The 19,575-nt window shown below is 38.9% G+C and overlaps 1 protein-coding gene and 1 pseudogene across 4 annotated transcripts in view; one reads left to right on the forward strand and one right to left on the reverse strand.

Moving 5' to 3' along the window:
- Positions 1-4,440: 4,440 nt before the first annotated feature.
- The window catches only part of CEPT1 (choline/ethanolamine phosphotransferase 1), a 38,346-nt gene continuing 23,211 nt past the window's right edge, over positions 4,441-19,575 (reverse strand). For all 4 annotated transcript variants that reach the window (XM_027856731.1, XM_027856730.1, XM_027856732.1 and 1 more), the window contains exons 5-9: positions 15,255-15,339; positions 8,760-8,891; positions 8,182-8,340; positions 5,810-5,935; positions 4,441-5,351 (exon numbers count right to left, since the gene is read on the reverse strand). In XM_027856731.1, the coding sequence (XP_027712532.1) occupies positions 5,232-5,351; positions 5,810-5,935; positions 8,182-8,340; positions 8,760-8,891; positions 15,255-15,339 (622 nt within the window). In that variant the 3' untranslated portion in view covers positions 4,441-5,231. The remainder of the gene's footprint in view (positions 5,352-5,809; positions 5,936-8,181; positions 8,341-8,759; positions 8,892-15,254; positions 15,340-19,575) is intronic.
- Positions 15,816-17,728, forward strand: LOC114039100 (annotated as a pseudogene).

A 19,575-nucleotide genomic window follows, 5' to 3' on the forward strand; every position in this document is an offset into this window, starting at 1 on the left:
GGGTTAATATTGGGCCTACACTTATGGCCAACTCCTTCCTTGGAGGACAGCACTACCTTGGCTGTGATTTTGGCCAGTGTTAATGGAACTCCAAGGGAGATTTGTTCCGGGGCGAAGGTCTCAACTGTTGGTGATAAAGGGAAAAGAGGCTTTGGAGTGTGAGGACATGGGTTCTAACCTTTCCTCAGTTACTCTGTATAACCTTGAACAAGTCCCTTTCTGGGCTTCATTTTCCTCACCTGTAAAATGGGGGAGTGGGAGGGATGTTGGACTCTGAGACCCTGAGAGAGACTTTCCACCTTTAAATCTATGATCTTATGAACAGAACCAGCTCAAGTCTGCAGGACCCAGACTTCAGGCTGGTGCTCCCCAACAACGGTGGGATTGGCTCTAGTATAGGCCATGGGGGAGTGGGACAGGGAGAGGACTGTTTAGGGGACTCGCCCTGCCATTAAGGGTAGCCTAAAGTCCATAAGAATGCCACATGTGAAACACTCTGCTTTGCCCCTGTGCTCACTTACCAGTTTAGTGAGACAGGTGAATGAAACTAGAGAAAGCTGAGGATAGGTACCTTGAGGTATTAGAGAAACAATTAACTTTCAGGGAAAACAAGAAAATCTCAGTAAGGGAAAAGAGATAAGGCCAAGAACACTCATTTTCATTGAGGTGGGGTGGGGGGCACTAATATCCCATTTCTCTACCAATCTAGTCAGTCTCCACTTTTGGATACTATCTTGTGATTGACCTGAAACAAGCCCAGTTCAACTATTAAATGTTGGCTGTGATGGTCTTTCTTCTCACTAAGAAAATAGGATCATAAAACATTAATAGCTGTAAATGACTTTAGAGGATGGCCACATGAAATCTGTCACCTCTATGACAACTGACGACGCTTATCCTCTGCCCACATGCTTCCTGTGTATGGAGAACTGACTTTGGAAATTACTGCCCTACGCTTTCAAATTGTGTCACTGATATGAAGGCAGGTAGGTGGCACAGTTAATGGGGCACCAGACATGGGAGGCAGGAAGATCTAAATTAGAATTCTGATTCAGACTCTAGCTGTGTGAACCCAGGCAAGTCCCCTAACATCTGACTCAGTTTCTTCATCTGTAAAGTGGGGATAACAATAGCACCTCCCTCCCAAGGTTGTTGTGAGGATCAAATAAGATAACACTTTGCAAACCTTAAAAGCACTATAAAAATGCAAGCCCTTAGATATCAGCAGTCCATAGTGCTCATGAATGCTTAATGAAGGACAAGAATATGGTGGGAACCTTAGCCCTAAGACAGGTTAGCATCAAACATTTTAGGCCTCTAAAGCCCAGGAAACACCTCCTGGTGTTCTACTACTAGCCATGTTACATGCCAAATTAACTTTCAAGACTAGTGTGCCCTTTTAAATAAGTGACAGAACAGGAAACACTACAGTTACTGAGCCACTTTAACATAAGGACCCAATTAGGGTACATTTCAAATGAGATCCTGTCTAAATGAGTCTGGGATGGAGAGACAATCATCTATCAGATAACTGAACACTTGCCAGCTCTATCCAGGAATGGAGTCTATAACATGCACATCAGAGCTGGTCCTAAATCTATGTTATGTCAGTAAATAAACACTTGTTAAGTACCTACTACATACCAGACACTGTGCTAAGCGCTAGGGATACAAAGAAAAGCAGAAGATAACTCCTATTCTTGAGGAGATACCAAAAAACTATGTAAGCTAGATGTACAGGAGAAATTAGAGATCATAGAGGGAAGGCACTAGAATTAAGGGGAACCAGGAAATGCTTACTATAGAAGAGGGGATTTTAGCTAGGAATTGAAGGAAGCGAGGGAAGCCAAGAAGCAGAGATGAAGAGGGGAGAGCATTCCAGGCATGGGGGACATCCAGTGAAAATGCTCAGAAACGAGAAATGGAATCTGGCCTCAGACCAAACACTTGACACTTACTAGCTGTGTGACCCTGGGCAAGTCACTTAACCCCAACTGCCTAAAAAAAAAATGAGAAATGGAGTTTCTTGTTTGAGGAACAGCAAGGAGGTCAGTGTCATTAGACTGAAGAGTAAGGGGTAGGGAGTAAGGTACAAAAAGACCAGAAAGGTAGGGGTGGGGAGAGGATCTTGTATTTGATCGTAGAGGTTGATAGGGAGTCACTAGAATTTATTGAGGAGGGGAGTGACAAAGTTGCACTTTGGTGACTGAGTGGAAGATGGCCAGGAGTGAGCAGAAACTTATGGTAGAGACCAGCCAGCAGGCTACTGTGACAGTTCAGGGATGAGCTGATGAGGGCCTGCCCTGGGGTGGTGGCAAATGTCAGAGAACTGACTGTATGTGAGGTTATGAAGGTAAAATTGATAGGCCTATAAGGTGGGTGAGAAGTCTACAAAGGCATGTAGGCTGGGAGTCTGGGAGACTGGAAGGACTTGACAGTAACAGGAAAATTAGGAAGAGTGGAGTATTTTGGGGAAAAGATACTGGAATAAATTTTGGACATGTTGAGTTTAAAGTATCTAATAGGCAGCTGAAGTTGCAAAAATGGAAGTCAGCAGAGAATTTTGGCCTGGACAAGGTTTGAGAATTATCAGCATAGTTAAATCTACGGGAGCTAATGAGATCACCAAGTGAGAGTATAGAGGGAGTAAAGAAGAGGGCCCAGGACAGAATCCTTTGGGACAGCTAGTTATTGGGCACAACACAGATGAAGATCCAGCAAAGGAGACAGAGAAGAAGCAGCTGGATAGAACTGGGAGAGGATAACGTTGCAAAAGCCTGGGGTGGGATGGGGGTGGTAATCAAGAAGTGGGTGATTTTTTTTTCTTTTTCTTTTGGAGAGGCAACTGGGGTTAAGTGTCTTGCCCAGGGTCACACAGAAGCGGGTGACTGACAATGTCAAAGGCTGCAGAGATGTCAGGCATGAGGATTACCAATGCATTGGGCAACCAAGAGATCATTGGTAACTTAGAGAGAGCAGCTTGGTTTGAATGACATCATTGAATGAGCCAGGCTGTACAATTAAGGAGAGGAAATGTGGGCGCCTCTTGTGATAGAAGGCATCTGGGATAGGTGGGTTGAGAAGAGGAAGCTTTCAGTGAATGACCTCAATTTTGTCTGTTTAAGAAGCAAGGGTCTCAGCTGGGAGGGTGGGTGAACTATGGGAGGTTTGAGGAGGGATGGAAAGATTCAGAGGAGCTGCCGTGCTGAGTGGGATAGTGAGTCAACTATGGAAGTGTAAAAAAGACTGTCGTGATGAAGTGAGGTTCCAGTTGAGATTACAAAACAAATCTGCTGGGAATCCAATTAGCACGGATTTGATTTTCCACTGGCTTTGTTTGGAAGCATGTGAGAAGCAAATGCAGCAGATGGTGGGAGTGATCCAAGGCCAAGGCTTGGAAGGGCAATATTAGCAATAGGATCAGGGGCAAGGGATTCAAAAGAAAAAGAGTGTAGAGTTGAACTGGTTCCCTAAAGGGAGAGTGTACTCAGTGCAGGGATAGGGGCCTGGGAAAGAACTGATGGGTGATGGATTGGAGGAGATGGTTAGGCAGAGGGAGAGGTGGAATGACAGTAGGTTGTGACTGGATAAGACAATTTTGGGGTTCACGAACATGGAAGTGGAGTGACAGCAAGATCAAGGGTATAACCATCTCTGTGTCTGAGATGGGGTGGAAGAGTAACTGGTCATGGGAAATGAGCAAGTTAAAGACTGGAGTCGGGGAGAAGTGTTTCAGGGAGTATCACCATGTGTGCTGAAGTCCCCTCAGTGTGAGGGCAGGAGTTGGGGAGGAAAACTGTTAGCCAGTCACAGAATATAGCCTTTCTCTGGGTTACTGGTATGAATAGTGATGTCTTGGCGAGATCTTATACTAGGACTACATCCCATTTACACACTATTATATATAGTTATTAAAGCACCTTACTCACAACCACCCTATGAGTATTATCACCCCCATTTTACAGATGAATTAACCATCCTGCTTAACACACATGGGCTTTGAAAAGCAAATGCAGCTATTGATAATCCAGGGAAATGAATAACAAAGATCCCATGAACGACTAAATTCAGATAAGGCAAAAAATGCAGTTAAGTTAATGGTTTAAATCTTTTCTGTTAAAGGGCCTTGTACTAGTCTCTCACCCCCCTCATAAAGCAGTGAAAACTCTTCTAATAAGACCATTGGAACAGTGATACAAAAGGGCATCACATTTCTAACTCTATCTTAGCTATTCTAAGTAAAGAGCCAAGAAAGTAACCCCACTGATTATTTTTTTTGTGGAGGGCTTTGATATCTCTATATGACCAATTCTTGAAAGGATAACAAGGACCTTTAAAAAAAAAAAACCCTCACTAAAAAGCTTCAATTTCTCCTCCCACAAGTCAGCAGAATGTTTACACACCACAGAAGGGCCACAGTATAGATGAAGACAACACAACTAATAGAATTTCCTTATTTATTAAAGAGCAGAAATAAATTTTGCTTAAATTTTATACAAAAAAAACATTAAAACTTAGTTTTTAAGTTTTTTCACTGGAATAAAATTGAGAAGTAAGTTGGCTTTTAGATAATATATTTATTTAAAAAAATAAAAGTAATTGACAAAAGATACCACATTATACTTCATGCTGAAAGGCTCTCCCCAGGCCCAGAAGGCCGTCACTCATTCTTCAGTAACACTTGGCCTTCCCCAGTAATGTAAACACAGGAACCCCTTCAACCCAGTCTCACAGTCACCAGCACTAGCTCAGCCACAAGAGCCAGGGGGACATCTCTGTGCCATGAGCTGAGCTTCTTGGTAAAGAAAATTTGAGTGAACACTAAACAAGTATTTCACTAAAAGATGATGATTTATTAAAATTATAAAGTAGCAGTCTTATGGTCTGTAAATAGTTTACACCAGAAATTTTCCATTGTTGTAGCTCTGCTCCCCAGGACAAGTTTATTCAGTATTCAAAGGTAATGACAAAGACAAGGCATTATCCTGCATGCTTTCTTGGGCCAAAACCAGTAGGACTACATGTATGTTTTACAAGATAGGACTTGGAATTCCCCCTTCTCACAGAGGTTAGTTAAGGAGTGTTACCAAGAACGAAGACTAGAAGTTATACAACATTGATTATTATAAATTAGATTTGTTCTTATCCACCGCCATTCTCCTCAATATTTTCTGATTCTTTCCTGCAGAAAAATCTGCTTCCTATTTCTCATTACAATAACAATTAAGTCACTAATGATGATTAGAATGTGCTGTGGAGGCCTTGATTCTGAAGACATTTATGCGCAGGTGGGAAGCAATCTGATTGCAGACACTGACACAGTAGCGAATTAAATCAAATAAGGAGAAGACCTGCAAGGAAAAGAGCTTTTTAGAGTCTTACAAAGTGTTTGGACCCTCCCTGGGCCATATGAAAAAAATATCAAGCACCTGTCTCTTTACCAGAATCACACGTAATCCCTGAAAAACCAAAAGAATAAAATTCCTACATGTTCCATTCCTTTAACTAGGCAGTTAGTATTTGCAAGCCACGTTACTAGTCACAGTTTGCAGCTAGGGATCAAATATGACTATTAAACAGACATACACGATCACTAAACCCAGAAACAACACTTCACAAAGTCCTAGAGGCATCATCATGTTCTGATGGTCCCAAATTAATTCACATTCATTACAAATTCAAGCAACTGTAAGCTTACGTGTGCCATTATTAGATAAACCTAAGAAAACTTAGGTTTCAGTTAGAAATTACAAACTGGCCCCTCAAAATGAAGTTACTTTTACTTAAGGAGATAAAGTATACCACTTACCAGAGCAATCCAAAGCACAATATATTCATCAATAAAGCTGTTAAAGTACTGGTCCAGAAACAAAAGGGCAGGACCTATGAAGGCTGTGTCGTGGAGACTCATTTCACTCTTGGTCATGTGCGCAACCTGTGAGTAAAGGAGAATTTGGCAGTGTACCTTCACACTGGCTAACAGTGTGGTGCCAGAATTTGGTTTCAGGGATTATTCAGCTACACAAACAGAAACAAAAACTTATTACATAGGAAATGTTTCACTATTTCAATTATCTGTTATTTTGTACAACTCTTCTATGACTTAGTAAGTCTTTGAGATTTGCTGTGCACTCAAAAACTACCACACAACAAAATGAGCCTCTTGAAGGCGAGGCTGTTTCTCAGACAACAGACCCTCACCGGGCCCACCTTCAAAACCCTTCTAGCTTGGTAGAACCTGCCTCAGTTTAGTCACTTGACTATTGTTTCCGAAAGTCTAGAGTCACAGCCAAGCTGCGATGAGGCATCAGCAGGGCTTTAGTGGTAGCAGGCCCCTTAGAGTTATGCAAAAGCAAGAAACAATTAATTTCTCCTCCTGAAAGTCTTCAAACAAAGACTAAATAAGGTATTGTGAGGTATTTTGTAGAAGGGATTCTTCTTTTAGGCACTGGTTGGATTAGGCCTCCAGGGTGCTTTTCAACTCTGAAGTTCTTTAATTATATGTAAAGATCTAATCACATCATTCCCCCGTTAATGAACTCCAATGGCTCCCTATTATTTATAGGATCAAATATAAAGTTGTCTGGTTGGCATTTAAAGCTCCTCAAAATCTTGCCCCCTGTTCCCTTACCTCACTCTCCTCCACTAATTCCACAATCTAACGGCCATGATCTACATGTCACAACTTGAAGATGACACTCAAAGCCTAGAATACTTTGGCCCTCATGCCGGCCTCTCAAGTTTCCCTGGCTCTTTTCAAGACTGAGGTGATATCCCACTTTCTGCAGAAGGCCTTTCCCAGACATGCCCTACACCTCTTTTATATACCTGTCTTATGCCCCCTGGAGGCAGGGCTGTTCTTGGCCCCAGTTCTTAGCCCAGTGAGTGGCACAGAGTAAGCACTTAATAAAATGCTTGCTGACTGACATGATTATAAAACTTTTGTTTTGTGACCGATTCCCAAGGAAGGCAACAATAATAACACTGGCTGATGCTAATTCAGTGTTTTACAGTTTACAAACTAATTTTTTTCCCCTCAACAACCCTAAGGTAGGTAATGCAAGTATTATTGTCCCCATCAGACAGATAAGGTTAGCTGATATTTATCCAAGTAAAATGACTTGCCTGAAATCACAAATCAAATGGCTGAACTGAAACTCAAATCCAGGTCAGGGTGCAAAACGAACTACTTGGGAAAACAGAGGGAAGGTCCCTCAATTTTACACCTGGAGAGAAAAACTGACCTTTGTACAAGTCAATCTTTGGTCATGGTGACAAGCAGGGGTGGCTGCCCAGATGGGTGAAGCTTGCCATTGCCACAAATGAAGCTGTGATTCTGTGCACCCTTCCTTCTGGCTTGGCCTGTGGTTCCTTAACCTTGTGCTGCTCTGGACAAAGACAGTCTGAGGCTTGAGACAAGGATCAGAATGCAAGCCAGCATCCTACAATGGGGGGTGGGTGGTGGTGGTTCGTGTGCAGAACAAAAGCAACAGCACATACAGGTCACTAAGGTCAGAGGACACTTACCTGGCTGGGAAAACTAAGATGTATGTGAAAAGGTAAAGGGGCAAAGGCAGGTCTCTCACTTATATATGGAAAATGTAGAAAGGGAAACAGGTTCTTTCCTAAGAACTCGGCTGCCTGCAGATGGCACCATGACACATAGGGATGACAACCCTAACTCAGGATCCTAGTCCAGGCCTACTACAGCTTTAAGCCTGCTCTAAGGGTGCTGCTCCCTATCAGAAAATTGAGGCATCATCCAAATCCATGTTCTTAAAGTGGGGGATGCAGTGACATTCCAAGAACTGAATGTAGAGCTGTAGCTGCAGGATAGTAGGAAAACATCAAACTATAACATCAAAAGTGAACCCAGGTCCTTCCTCATCAGCAAGCATTTATTAAGCATCTACTATGTTTCAGGCATTGCTTTAGATGCTGGAGGTACAAAGAATAGCAAAAGACAGTTCTTGCCCTCAAGGAGCTCACAGTCCAATGGATGGGGAAATACCTTTAAGATAGCCTATCTTTAAGATACACTTTGAGAATTTGGAAGAAAGGAAAATGAGTTTGAAGGAGTTCCCAGGGAATTGCAGGGTAAAAAAACCTCAAGAATTACAGACTTAGTCCATAGGTAAAACTGAAACAAACAAAAACGAGGTGTCTTATTTTAGTGCTTACCACAAGCTTGTTAGTGATTTTAGCAGCTACAAAACCAAATGTCAGTATATAAAGACAGGGATGTTTTTCAAAGAGTTGAACAGCTGACTTCTTGTAGATCATTGCAGCTAATGTAATCACTGATCCAATATGGAGAAAAGGAGAAAGGACACTTGTTCCCTATATAGAATCAAGAGAAGAAAAGTGTTAACACGGTGTACCCCAATGATATCAAATGGATTTGCTGAAAAGTCTGAGCAGGCCTCTGTTCCCCTCAAATTCCAAATTTGTGGAATTTGTGGAAGCTGTGCCTGCCAGCTGTTCCTTCAGCTGAACAAAGGAACAGCTGACCAAAGCAATGGCAGCAGGGATTAAGAAAAAAAACAAAAAGGAATTCTCCTGTTAAGTTCAAATTTACTAAGCCATGCACCCCTAAAGTTACTGTTTGTTTGTTATTAAGGCTAAGGGGGAAAACTATAAATTAATATAAACATGGCTATTTTTTTTTAAAGAAAGTTTCAAATGAAAAAATGAAAGCACAGTTCTTCTGAATCTTAGATCGAACTTGAACCAGAAATAGCAAGTGAAGGTACACTTACTGCTATGGTTGATCCGTTTTTGCCCACACCACCTGTGAAGATTACACGGAAGTAATTTGTACAGGAGAATATGGTCCCTGCTACAGTACAAAGTGCTGGAAAAATTTTCATTTGAATATTCAGCACTGGAATCTTTAATGGGAGAAAGAGAACAAAATTAAAACATGTATAACATGAAATAAGCACATATATTTATTCAAAAAATTTAAATACTTTAAAACCATGTTCCTAAATTTATAAGCATCATCCTCTCCCAAACCCCTGTAGCCCCATTTCGGGAAGAACAGCTCTCATTTAAAACAACAATAACCAAGTATGTTTTCCTGTTCTTTCCTATCAGAGATAATGCTGCCACACTTCACGGATTGAGACTGAACAGCATTAAGTCTCATTTGTCTTGACATCCTTTTTTGGCAAAATAAGACAATAATACAAGTTCTTTCATGAGTAACACAGCTAGGTTCCAGTGTAAGGCAAAACGAGCCTGGAGTGAATCCCACAATGAACTCTCTTTAGGCCTTTATGATACATACCCTGTTCCTTCTGACCTCAATTCTCCAATCACTTATTGTTATTTAAGAGCAGTGGAAGAAAACATTTCAAACATGAGAGGACAAAGTCTTGGGCTGGATTTAAAACAATGGCTCCAGGATAAGGTTCCTAACCCCACAGAATTGAAGTTGTTAGTGCAAGCCAAAGGCCACTGAGGAGGAAACTAAAAGAAAAGCTGGCAAGAAGGCCCTCAACAAATTCATCCAAGTGTACTTCACTTTAATATGAGCCTAAAAACAAAAATGTTAACAGAACATGCTTTATAAAATGGGGGATTATTCACTTTACTCAAGGATTCACTACACAGTTCCTCTAATCAGCAAGTTATCTCCAATTGAAATATAGTTGCTTATTATTTTTAAATTCATTAGTAACTAAAGGAAAGATGCTGACAAATCTCCTGTGGAAGGCACCTAGGATGGTTTACAGAATTGGGGATTACAACCACATAAGTAAGTAGCAGTTGAAGAAAGTGGGGCCATTTAGCTTGGAGAAGACTTAGGGAGGACCTGATAGCAGTCTTAAAATGGGAAAAGCTGTTATGCAGAAGAGGGACCAGGCTTGTTATCCTGGGCCTCAGAAGGTAAAACTAGAGGAAATGGACAGAAGTTATGGAGGCACGTTTTGGAGGCATCACTGAAGGTCTCTGTGCACAGACTGGATGGATGACCACTTGTCATGGATGTTACAGCATAATCTCCTGCTAAGGAGATGGGGAGGACCTTTGAGGTCCCTTTCAACTCTGAGACTTTGTGCTCCTGACAATCTGTCAGACACGTAACTATCATATAAAGTGAGGTATACTTGCAGTGAGTTTTTAAAGTCCATATTTCATTAAAAAGTCTTCTCCACAAATTTCTATCCCTTTTCCCCTAAATTTAGCTTTTTCCATGTATTATAAAAGTTTTTTTTGTATTATGTCCAATTTTAAAACATGGTAATAGTAAAATGGAAATAGAAACATTCTAATAGTTAATTGCTTTCACAGATGAATACAGATGTAAGATTAAAAGATCACCAATGACTTAAGGTACAATGTTTTACCCACTTTTCTTACAGTGTAAAGCAAGTAAGAGTGTGAGTGAGGATAAGAAATGTAGCCCGTAAATCTGATTTCGTTATAAATCCCAATTCAAAAGGGAATAGAATGTAGATAAAAGCTAAATTAAGCCTGGGGAACTGTAATTATTTCACAAATGTCTCATCTTACTCCATTCCTTCAAAACATTGAAGAACTCAGTTTATTTATAGAACTCTATGACCTCTTGCAAAATTGTACTGCTAAGTTGTTTTTTCAAAGCATCTGTTGATATTTCATGTTGAATTATGGAAGATTTTAATTTCATGAATTCCACATGCTGGTCCAGTTTAAAAAATGACAACATTTTCTCAAATTTTATCTGGCACATGCTAGAACACACTGAACTCTGAACTGCTCCCCTTACCTTCAACCCTCTCCCAATTCAAAACTCATTTTCAATTGAGGAGGAACAGTACTATTGCTCCAAAAAGTAATTCTGTTCCAGCTCAGAAAACCATAAGATCATTTCAAGTCAGCTAAATCTGGCTGAAATCTAATTCACTTCTCAACATTCCTTTGATCACTGTGTTTTTTCTTACACAAGGACAAAGAAAACCTTTGGCAAAGATAAAAATGCCATCTTTCCCCATTTTAAAATGAGCACTAAATATAGGGAATCCCCTACACCACACTGATGCTAATACCCATGGTATAGGCTAACCTTGATATAACAGGCTTTTACTGTACGTAGTTTTTATGTTTTAGGGGACACGATTTGACCCATGGTATACATCCAAATCTGTGTAATAAAGATCTGTGCCATAACAGAGTTCTACTGTATTTAAAATTTGATGAAATCACTTTAGGGTCATGGAAGCTCATATTGGTGCCCTATGGAAGAAGAAAAAAGAATATAGAGCATTAGTACAGCCAGGCAAATTAGTACATGGCCTGGGCCACAAAGCAGAGAAAAAGGCAGCAGGCCTAGAAGGAAAATATAAGCTGTTCTCCTTCTTTCTCTTACCTTCTCTGCAGAAGAACAACTAAACAGGAGCCCAGGCACTCTGCCCTTGCATGAGGGAGGCAAGAAGTCAGCTTCAGAGGCACAGGGGAAGAAGGACTAGGGTCAGGTGAACTTTCAGTCTCAGAGTCTCACCCCTAGGGTCTACACTGGGATACAATACTTAGGCACCACTACTTAACCCACATTCTCTTTAACCCTTACAACTCGGGGCACAATGACAGTAGTAGCCACCTGCAACTTTCCTTTGCCTTAATTCCTCTAGCAATGTCCTTTTGCACATCAGAAGCAATGAGAGCCACTGGTCTGTCATCTTTGAAAATTTGCTGATGGTGAGAGCTGCAGACCACATATTATCTCTAGCCTAGAGTAGTGCTTCTTAGTGGTCACAACAGTTTAAGAAGCACTGAAAGTGGAAACAATTGAAGCCTTGCCCTAGAGGACCTGTTCATGTGGAAAGAAGTGTCCTTTAAGGCATTTTGGATAGTGAAGGGTAGGTTCCCTACATCAAAAGAGAATACCTTTGGGTACTTTTAGGTTGTGATGTAGCTGAATTTATGTATCAAAAATGATACCTACTCAATTTTTGTCATTGGAAATGGGTAACGGGTTGCAAAAAACCCTAAATCTCACTGGCTCTTTCTAGATTCCAATTGGTCTTGCTAAATTTTACCAATCATATACTGTAATAGCTCAAAAGCTCTACTTGTTTAGTAAATTCAAGCACAAATAGTCACCAACTCTCTTCCAAAGAATTTGGGAATTATAAATTTTAAGGCAGCACCAGATCCCATTATGTGTTGAATGATAATCAACACTATGTTCAAATTGTTTAAATAGTAAAGAGTATTTCTAAAACTAGCTTAATCTGCACTCTTTATTTCATCAATACAATCATTGAAATTGAGGCACACTAGGCTCTACAACTTGAGGCTAATTTTACTGTCAATGGAATTTTACCTAAAGAAATACTCATCTACACACAAAAATTCCTAGGACATGTTAAAGAACTGAAGAGTTGAATATGCAGAAGCACTTTGGAACCTATTAATGCTACATAAACATTATTATAAATTAAAGCAGCAATTTGACTTAAAAAGGGAAATGGATAGGAAATCCAGTTGAGGAATCATTACTGCAGTTCTATATAGACTTATCCTAATGTATGAAGGCCCCGAATTTGTTTTTCATCAAACTAAAGTGTTTGAAGATGGTTCTGAGAAGTACTAATAAAATGTGCTTTTTCAGTAATAATAAACAAAAGTCTTTCCTCCATACTCTAAGGATCACAATTTTCTCAGTTGTGGGAGATTCCCTCCACCAAGGAATATATGGCAATTCCTTTACAACTTTGTCAATGGTTTTTCAAGATTTGTGGCGATTGAAAAATTCATTGTCTCAGGCCAATCTGCAGTAGAACATCTCCACCAATGGTTAAGCTGATCCTCAGGTAAGAGAGGAATAATCATTCCCCAGACCTGTATTAAAATTCTTTCCAGCTTGATTGGGCCTATTAGAGCTAGCACTCCACTGGTAGAGCCTTCAAGAATTCTCAGGATCACCTCCATGCCTTGATGTGGCACTGGAATAGAACTTTAGGGAAAGATAACAAAATCCAACCTTTTTTATGGTCTTCTTTTGGTCTACGACTTTGCAATTGATACAAACACAGCTGTGCAAGAAAAATAATTTCTGGGGCAGTCAGGTGGCGCAGCAGATAGAGCACCAGCCCTCGAGTCAGGAGGACCTGAGTTCAAATCTGGCCTCAGACACATAACACTTACTAGCTGTGTGACTCTGGGCAAGTCACTTAACCCCAACTGCCTTACCCCCAGCCCCCCCAAAAAATTCTTACATTTGAAAAACAAAACCCTGCAATAAGGAATTGTGGTCATTGTATTAATCTTGGTGAAAATCCATTGCTACCAAGAAAAAAAAAAAAGGGCCAGAAATTGAGTCTTCTCAAATTCAGAAGGGCAGAGATATATATATATATACACACACACACACACACACATATGTTTTGAAAAAACAGAACAAAACAAAAAAACAGCTAATCTTCTCAAAGCAGCTCATTATGCAACAAGACTGCTTGCCTGGGCAAATATCTTAAGTCTAGATTTCCTGTGTTTAAAAGTATTAGGTTCTTCTCTTTTTACTATAAATCTACTTTCTTCAATACTACAGTAAAAAGAACCACTTCAAATAACTTTAATTTCACATAGATTTAGAAAATAGCACATATTTTTGTACTCCCCAAATATTTCTTTGATTGTGAGGTAGCTAAGCCATTTATCCCTTGTAGCCAACTACCAAAACCTATAAGAAAATTATTATATCTCTGAGTTCTACCACATCATGCTCCACTTCCATCATATATAAATGTCTACACTGCCATCACATCTTTATCCTAAATTAGCATAGTGTCAGGCTCTGAAGTAACAGTTTTACTATTATTTTGATAATGAAAACACATAGTCAAAAAAAGCCCCAAATGTGGCAGCTTCATGTTAATTACAGGAACCTGTGCTGGGCACTGATCCATAGAGGTGTTAAACATGTCCACAATGGGCCTGAAACACTCCCAAGTCCCCAGAACCAGATTAAAAACATAACTGGGAAATACTTAACACAGTTTAAAAAAATACAATAAAACAGATGTTAATATGTGGATTTCTAAGTCAATATGTTGCCTGCACAGATTCTTATGTACAGTTCAGTGGCCCATTTCTACTGGAGTTTGACATCACTGATCCATATCCTTTATGCATCTCACTTTAAAATCTCAGCACAGAAATCCAGGCCAATATGCTAATAGCATGAGGACACTGAGGGAAATTATTTCCTGGAATTCAGTTTTCACTTTTAAATTAAAAACAAAGTGGTGGAATCTGTTTGAGGGTTTAAAGTAATAAAAATCAATTTCTAACAGACATTATTTGGAGCACTATACACAAAATGTGATGGAATGGCTTTAAATAAATCTACTAAGAGCATATATTGGTTGTAGTCTTACTACCTTCTCCCTACCTTCTCTGGCATTTAACTCATCCCTGGTAGTAAATGCTTAGGGCAGTGTATTAGGAGCATACCTCCTCCTTAAGTGAATTGATTTTTTTTCCAATATTTTGCTTTTAAATTAATCAGAATTTTAAAGAAAATGATTATTTCTAGCTCAAGAACTTGCTTTTAAGATAATCACCAAATAACTTTATTCAGAGGGGGAAAAAAAGTAACAATACAGTTACAGATAAAGTGATCAGAAAGCAGAAATTACTTTGCCCAAACCTCTGCGTAATACAGTGCCAACAATTTGTTGAGAAGAGGTATGCTATGCTATGGTGGCTACCTATATTTCAAGTAAGGTGGAAAAACCAAAGTCCTAACAACTGCTTCAAAAAAAGTTCTTTGGCATTGCTTTCAAGGCAAATGTTAATTCTATTTTAGGGAAAAAACATACTCTGTCCACTATATTAGCTGTGCTTTTAAATGATTAAAGGGAGAGTTTAATGGATTCCATTTGTTCAGAAAAGGAAATAAAAATCTGAATCAATTCTCACTTTTGAGGCAACTTGATGTACCTCCTGCAGTCTACTTCCTCATTTGTAAAAATGAGACTGCCACAAGCTCTGAGGAAGGTCAGAGATTCTCAAAGGCCTTCAGGGTTATCATCTCTGCACTGAACCAAATGCTCTACTGATTGCCAAAAAGGTGATATTCATGATGTCCTAAAGAAAAATACCTGTGTCCTACTGTTACTGAGTTGTTTTTTTTTTTTTTTGTAACAAAGAGGATGAAATAACTTTACATGTTACTGTTTAACTGGATTACACTGCATTTGAAAACATAAGCAGGATACATAACATGCATTACAGGGGATATACAATGTAAACAAAATTACCATAGATTGCCAAAAAGGTGGTCCTCCAATCACTGCCAGCAAATGCATGATTATTATGAAGATTTGCACTTCAGTCACATCAATTCTAATTAGGTACAAAAAGCCAAAAAAGCAGAATTACTTAAAACAATTTCAAGTTAATCAACTGCAAGCTTAGCAGCCCTCCTCTATCATGCACAATTGAAAAACCTCCAAAATACTGGGGAAGGAGTGGAAGAAATGGAGAAGGTATCAATAATTTGTTGAGGATAACTCAAGTAAAAACCCACAAAAACTCTTTAATCTTTATTCTAATTTGACAAATTTCACAGAGCAATAAAAACCTCACCTTTTGTGAAAGGGATTTTTGGACGCATTTTAGTTGGTGTGAAACAGGAACACAACAAAACAAACCTAACCAAACAAAAAAGTCTTATCAAAGTTTAACCTTTCTCACCAAAAAAGGGAACATTTTTGAGTGTTAATTGAAAAAAAAGGTACTTATATGCCATAAATAAGATTATGAAATACTTTGCAAAACCAGAAAGCAAAGTAGTTAGAAAAATTATAAGCTTCAATTAAAATACAATAAATACGATAAAACTCTATGACCTTGCACCAACCTGCTGCCTTTTAGAGAATAAAATTGTCCGCCACAGTAAAAGTGGGAAAAAAAGAATCCATCACACATCATTACTATATTTCTTGTTCTCACTAATTATCTACCTAAGTACAACTTCTTGAAAGTTTTCTTTGAAAGCAGCTACAATTTAGCTTTGAGGATACTGCAAATGTTCTCACAGCTAAGAAATTATCTTATCAGAAAAACTAGGGCAGTACAACTGAAAGCCAGAAACGTTCTAACACTCTACAGGAAAATAAGGGTAAAAAAAGATTCAGAAAGAAGGCAAAGGCCCATCATTCATTTCCTCCTGAAGGTGTGTTAAGAGTAAGTTTACGATCTTACCCACAGTTCTCAGAGGGAACTGTGAAAGAAGTAACAGGTCTGAGACAAGCAGACATCAAGAGCAGCAAAGGAGATTAAAACTTCTCATACAGACTAGCAAACAACACAGTTACACACTAGAGATGGCTAAAGGTGACCCAAAGAAACCAAAAGTCAAAATGTCTGCTTATGCCTTCTTTGTATAAACATGCTGTGAGGAACATAAGAAAAAAAAACAACCTGAAATTCCTGTCAATTTTGCAGAATTTTCAAAGTGTTCAGAAAGATGAAAGAATACGTCTATGAAGGAAAAATCCAAATTTGATGAAATGCCAAAGTAAGCTGCGGTATGACAGGGAGATGAAGGATTATGGACCAGCTAAAGGAGGGGAAAAAAAAGGATCCTAATGCTCCCAAACAGCCCCTATCTGGCTTCTTCCTATCCTCTCCAGAATTTCACCCCAAGATAAGTTCTACAAACCCTGGTAGATTCTTTGGGAATGTAGCAACAAAACTTCGTGAGACGTGGGATAATCTCAGTGATAGTGAAAAGCAGCCATTCAACAAAAAGGCAGCAAAACTGAAGGAAAAGTATTAAAAGGATGTTGCTGATTTTAAGTCCAAAGAAAAGTTTGAAAGTGCAAAGGGAACAGCTAAAGCTTCCTGGAAAAAAAGTTAGAGGAGGAGGAAGAAGAGTAAGAAGAAGATGAGGAAGATGAAAATGAATAAAACTACATTATTTGTCTTAAATACCACAGAGTTGGGAAAACACTAAATCGCCTTTATTGATACAGTGTCCACCGCACTTGTAGCATTTAACTTTTAAAATTGGAAACAAATGCTCTAGACATTTTACCTGGTTTATCTGTCATGGATATAGCTGTTATGAGCACCTTGAAACTGAATCAGAGTTGTACATATTTCCAAACATTTTTAAAATGAAAAGGAAATTTAGTATTCTCTTTCTGTGCACTATGCTGTTGAAATAACAAAACATGTAAAAAAGTTACTGGCTTTTATGTGTCTGATAATCATGGTTATTGTTTAGAAATCTCAGGTTGCAAACTTACACTGTCTCTGTATATCTGGAGGGGAGGGGGTATGTACATATCTCCACGCACCCATATAAACATTATACCCACGTGTAAATACACACATATACACTATATACCCATATATATGTATATGTATATATGTGTGTGTGTTTATATGTAGTAGACAAATTCTTCTCATAAACATTTGGAATTATGACACCTTAGAAATGGAAAATTAACTTGCATCTTTCATTAGGTGCAACAGCCCAAAGCATGCACTGTTAGAGTAGCTTTATATGGTGATTGTCCATCTAGCTTAAAGTTGTCATTTTGTATATAATGAAATAGCAGTCTGCTGCCATTCTTAGACATGGCAAGGGGTAGGATTTCAGCTGGCATGAAAAAGGGTTTTTTGGTTGTGGCTGTTAAATGCTGTAATTTTTAAAATGGCAACTTTTTTTTAAAAACTAAAGGGACAATACAGTAATGGAAGTTAAAACATATTTTGTAACTAATTCTTGGAACATTTTGTGGATTATTTTTGTATGTTTAGAACGCTGAAATGTTTTCCAAACTAAATAAACAGTATTAACATTAAAAAAAAAAAAAAAAACCTCTTCCCTGTAACTGACTCTTTGGGTTCAAACAATCCTCCTTTACAATTCTCAGTTCAAAATTATTTCTGATTGAAGAATGACTTTAAACAGTAACTAGACACAGAGTAACTCTGGTACACACACATTTAGTGAAAAATGGGCTAAATTAAGCTAACTAGAATCTGAAGAGCTGACCTGGCGCATGGGGTTGCCAACAGACTGAGTAGTAGACTGAAAACTATGTAGGGGTCAAAGATGAGCTGCTCATCTAGGGTGGGGAGGGTACACATTTTACAGCTTTTTGCTGGATAGACATATGAAGTAGCCTTTTGGAAGGGGAAGGGCTCAAACGCATAGAATTACAAAATTAAAATGGATGGAATGCCACATAATAACCTTAATGCCCTGGCTGAATTTAAAATAGCGAATGCAACATACAAAATGGTATCACTGCAAAGCTCTGAAGAGAAATTCCTAAAAAAAATTTTCTGGATTGTCCTGTTTATAAATGCTCACATATTTCTTTCATGAAGGATAGCTGTGTCAACTTGTATATCAGGGAGTTACAGACTGCTTTTTTCTGCTTTTTAATTTAGAACACCTTGCTTGAGGCTGACTGCTCTTTGCTGTCAGAGAGCTGAATCTTTGGGACTAGCCATTGGACTCCTAAAAATGTGGCAGTAATCTTGACCACCAGTGAAAAGACTTCCTGAGCTAATTCCCAAGGTTGTGAATTAAAGCAGGTTAAGAGGGACTCTACTGAAAGTGTTAGGAGAACCCAACTATTTATAGTAGACGACATAGTTATGAAACAGTCAATATCTACCCTTTTTTCGTGAATAAAAATCGCTGAGCTGATTCATTAGAGCTACTACTAGGAAGTAGGTCACCTTAATCTCCTTTTTAGTCACAAAAGAAAGGAATTGTGCTCTAGAAGGAAGAAAACAGCCAGGAGTTTAGTATGCTGGATTCGATTTCAGTTTTGGCAATTATTCAATAGGCAGTTTTAAACAAGTTCTGACATTACTACTTTTTTATTGTTAAAATGGGAATTTTAGGATGAAATGTGCCAACATTTTAAGGTACTGAAACTAGTTCTCACAAACTACACCTTGTAAAAAAGGAGGTTGCAAAGCACCTAAAAACTTAATTATCGCTTAAAAGAAGAAAACATTCCTTCAGCGTTAGACTTTCAGAATTTCAATTCCTGGACGGAAAACTTTCTGGGCGAAAATTAGGTTGACTGTGGCTACTAATGAGTTCAGAAGAGTTCTGAAATTAGAGAGAAGCTGAGATTTCACTCTGAATATAGTCTTAATTCTGTACAGGTTGCAAAGGAATAAAAGAGAGCTCCATCTAAAAATTCTGGAAGTAGGTACAATCATGCTCACATTAAAAAGGTAATGCCAACCAAACTTTCTATAGGTTGCCAGTGAAAAAAGAGGGAAAGAAAAAATGACTCAAGGAATCTTAACTTCTGTTTGAGGATATCCACATGGCACTTTTTTTGTCTCAAATCAATAAATCTTTGACTGTACCTGCTATGTGCCAGGCACTGTGTGGAAGCTGGGATGAAAAGTTTACATTGTTACTGTGGGGAAGATGAAACAAATAGTTACAGATATAAAAAAAAATACAAAGTGCTAGATAGGTAATGGTGGAGCGCCAGCTGATGGATGAGCAAAGTCTCTTGGAGGTGGCCCTTGCACTGAGCTTTGAAGGGAACTAGGGATTCCAAGAGGTGGAGATGACAAGAAAGAGCACTG

Source organism: Vombatus ursinus, unplaced genomic scaffold (genome assembly GCF_900497805.2).
Source record: "Vombatus ursinus unplaced genomic scaffold, bare-nosed wombat genome assembly UNPS02011613.1, whole genome shotgun sequence".
NCBI lineage: Eukaryota > Metazoa > Chordata > Mammalia > Diprotodontia > Vombatidae > Vombatus > Vombatus ursinus.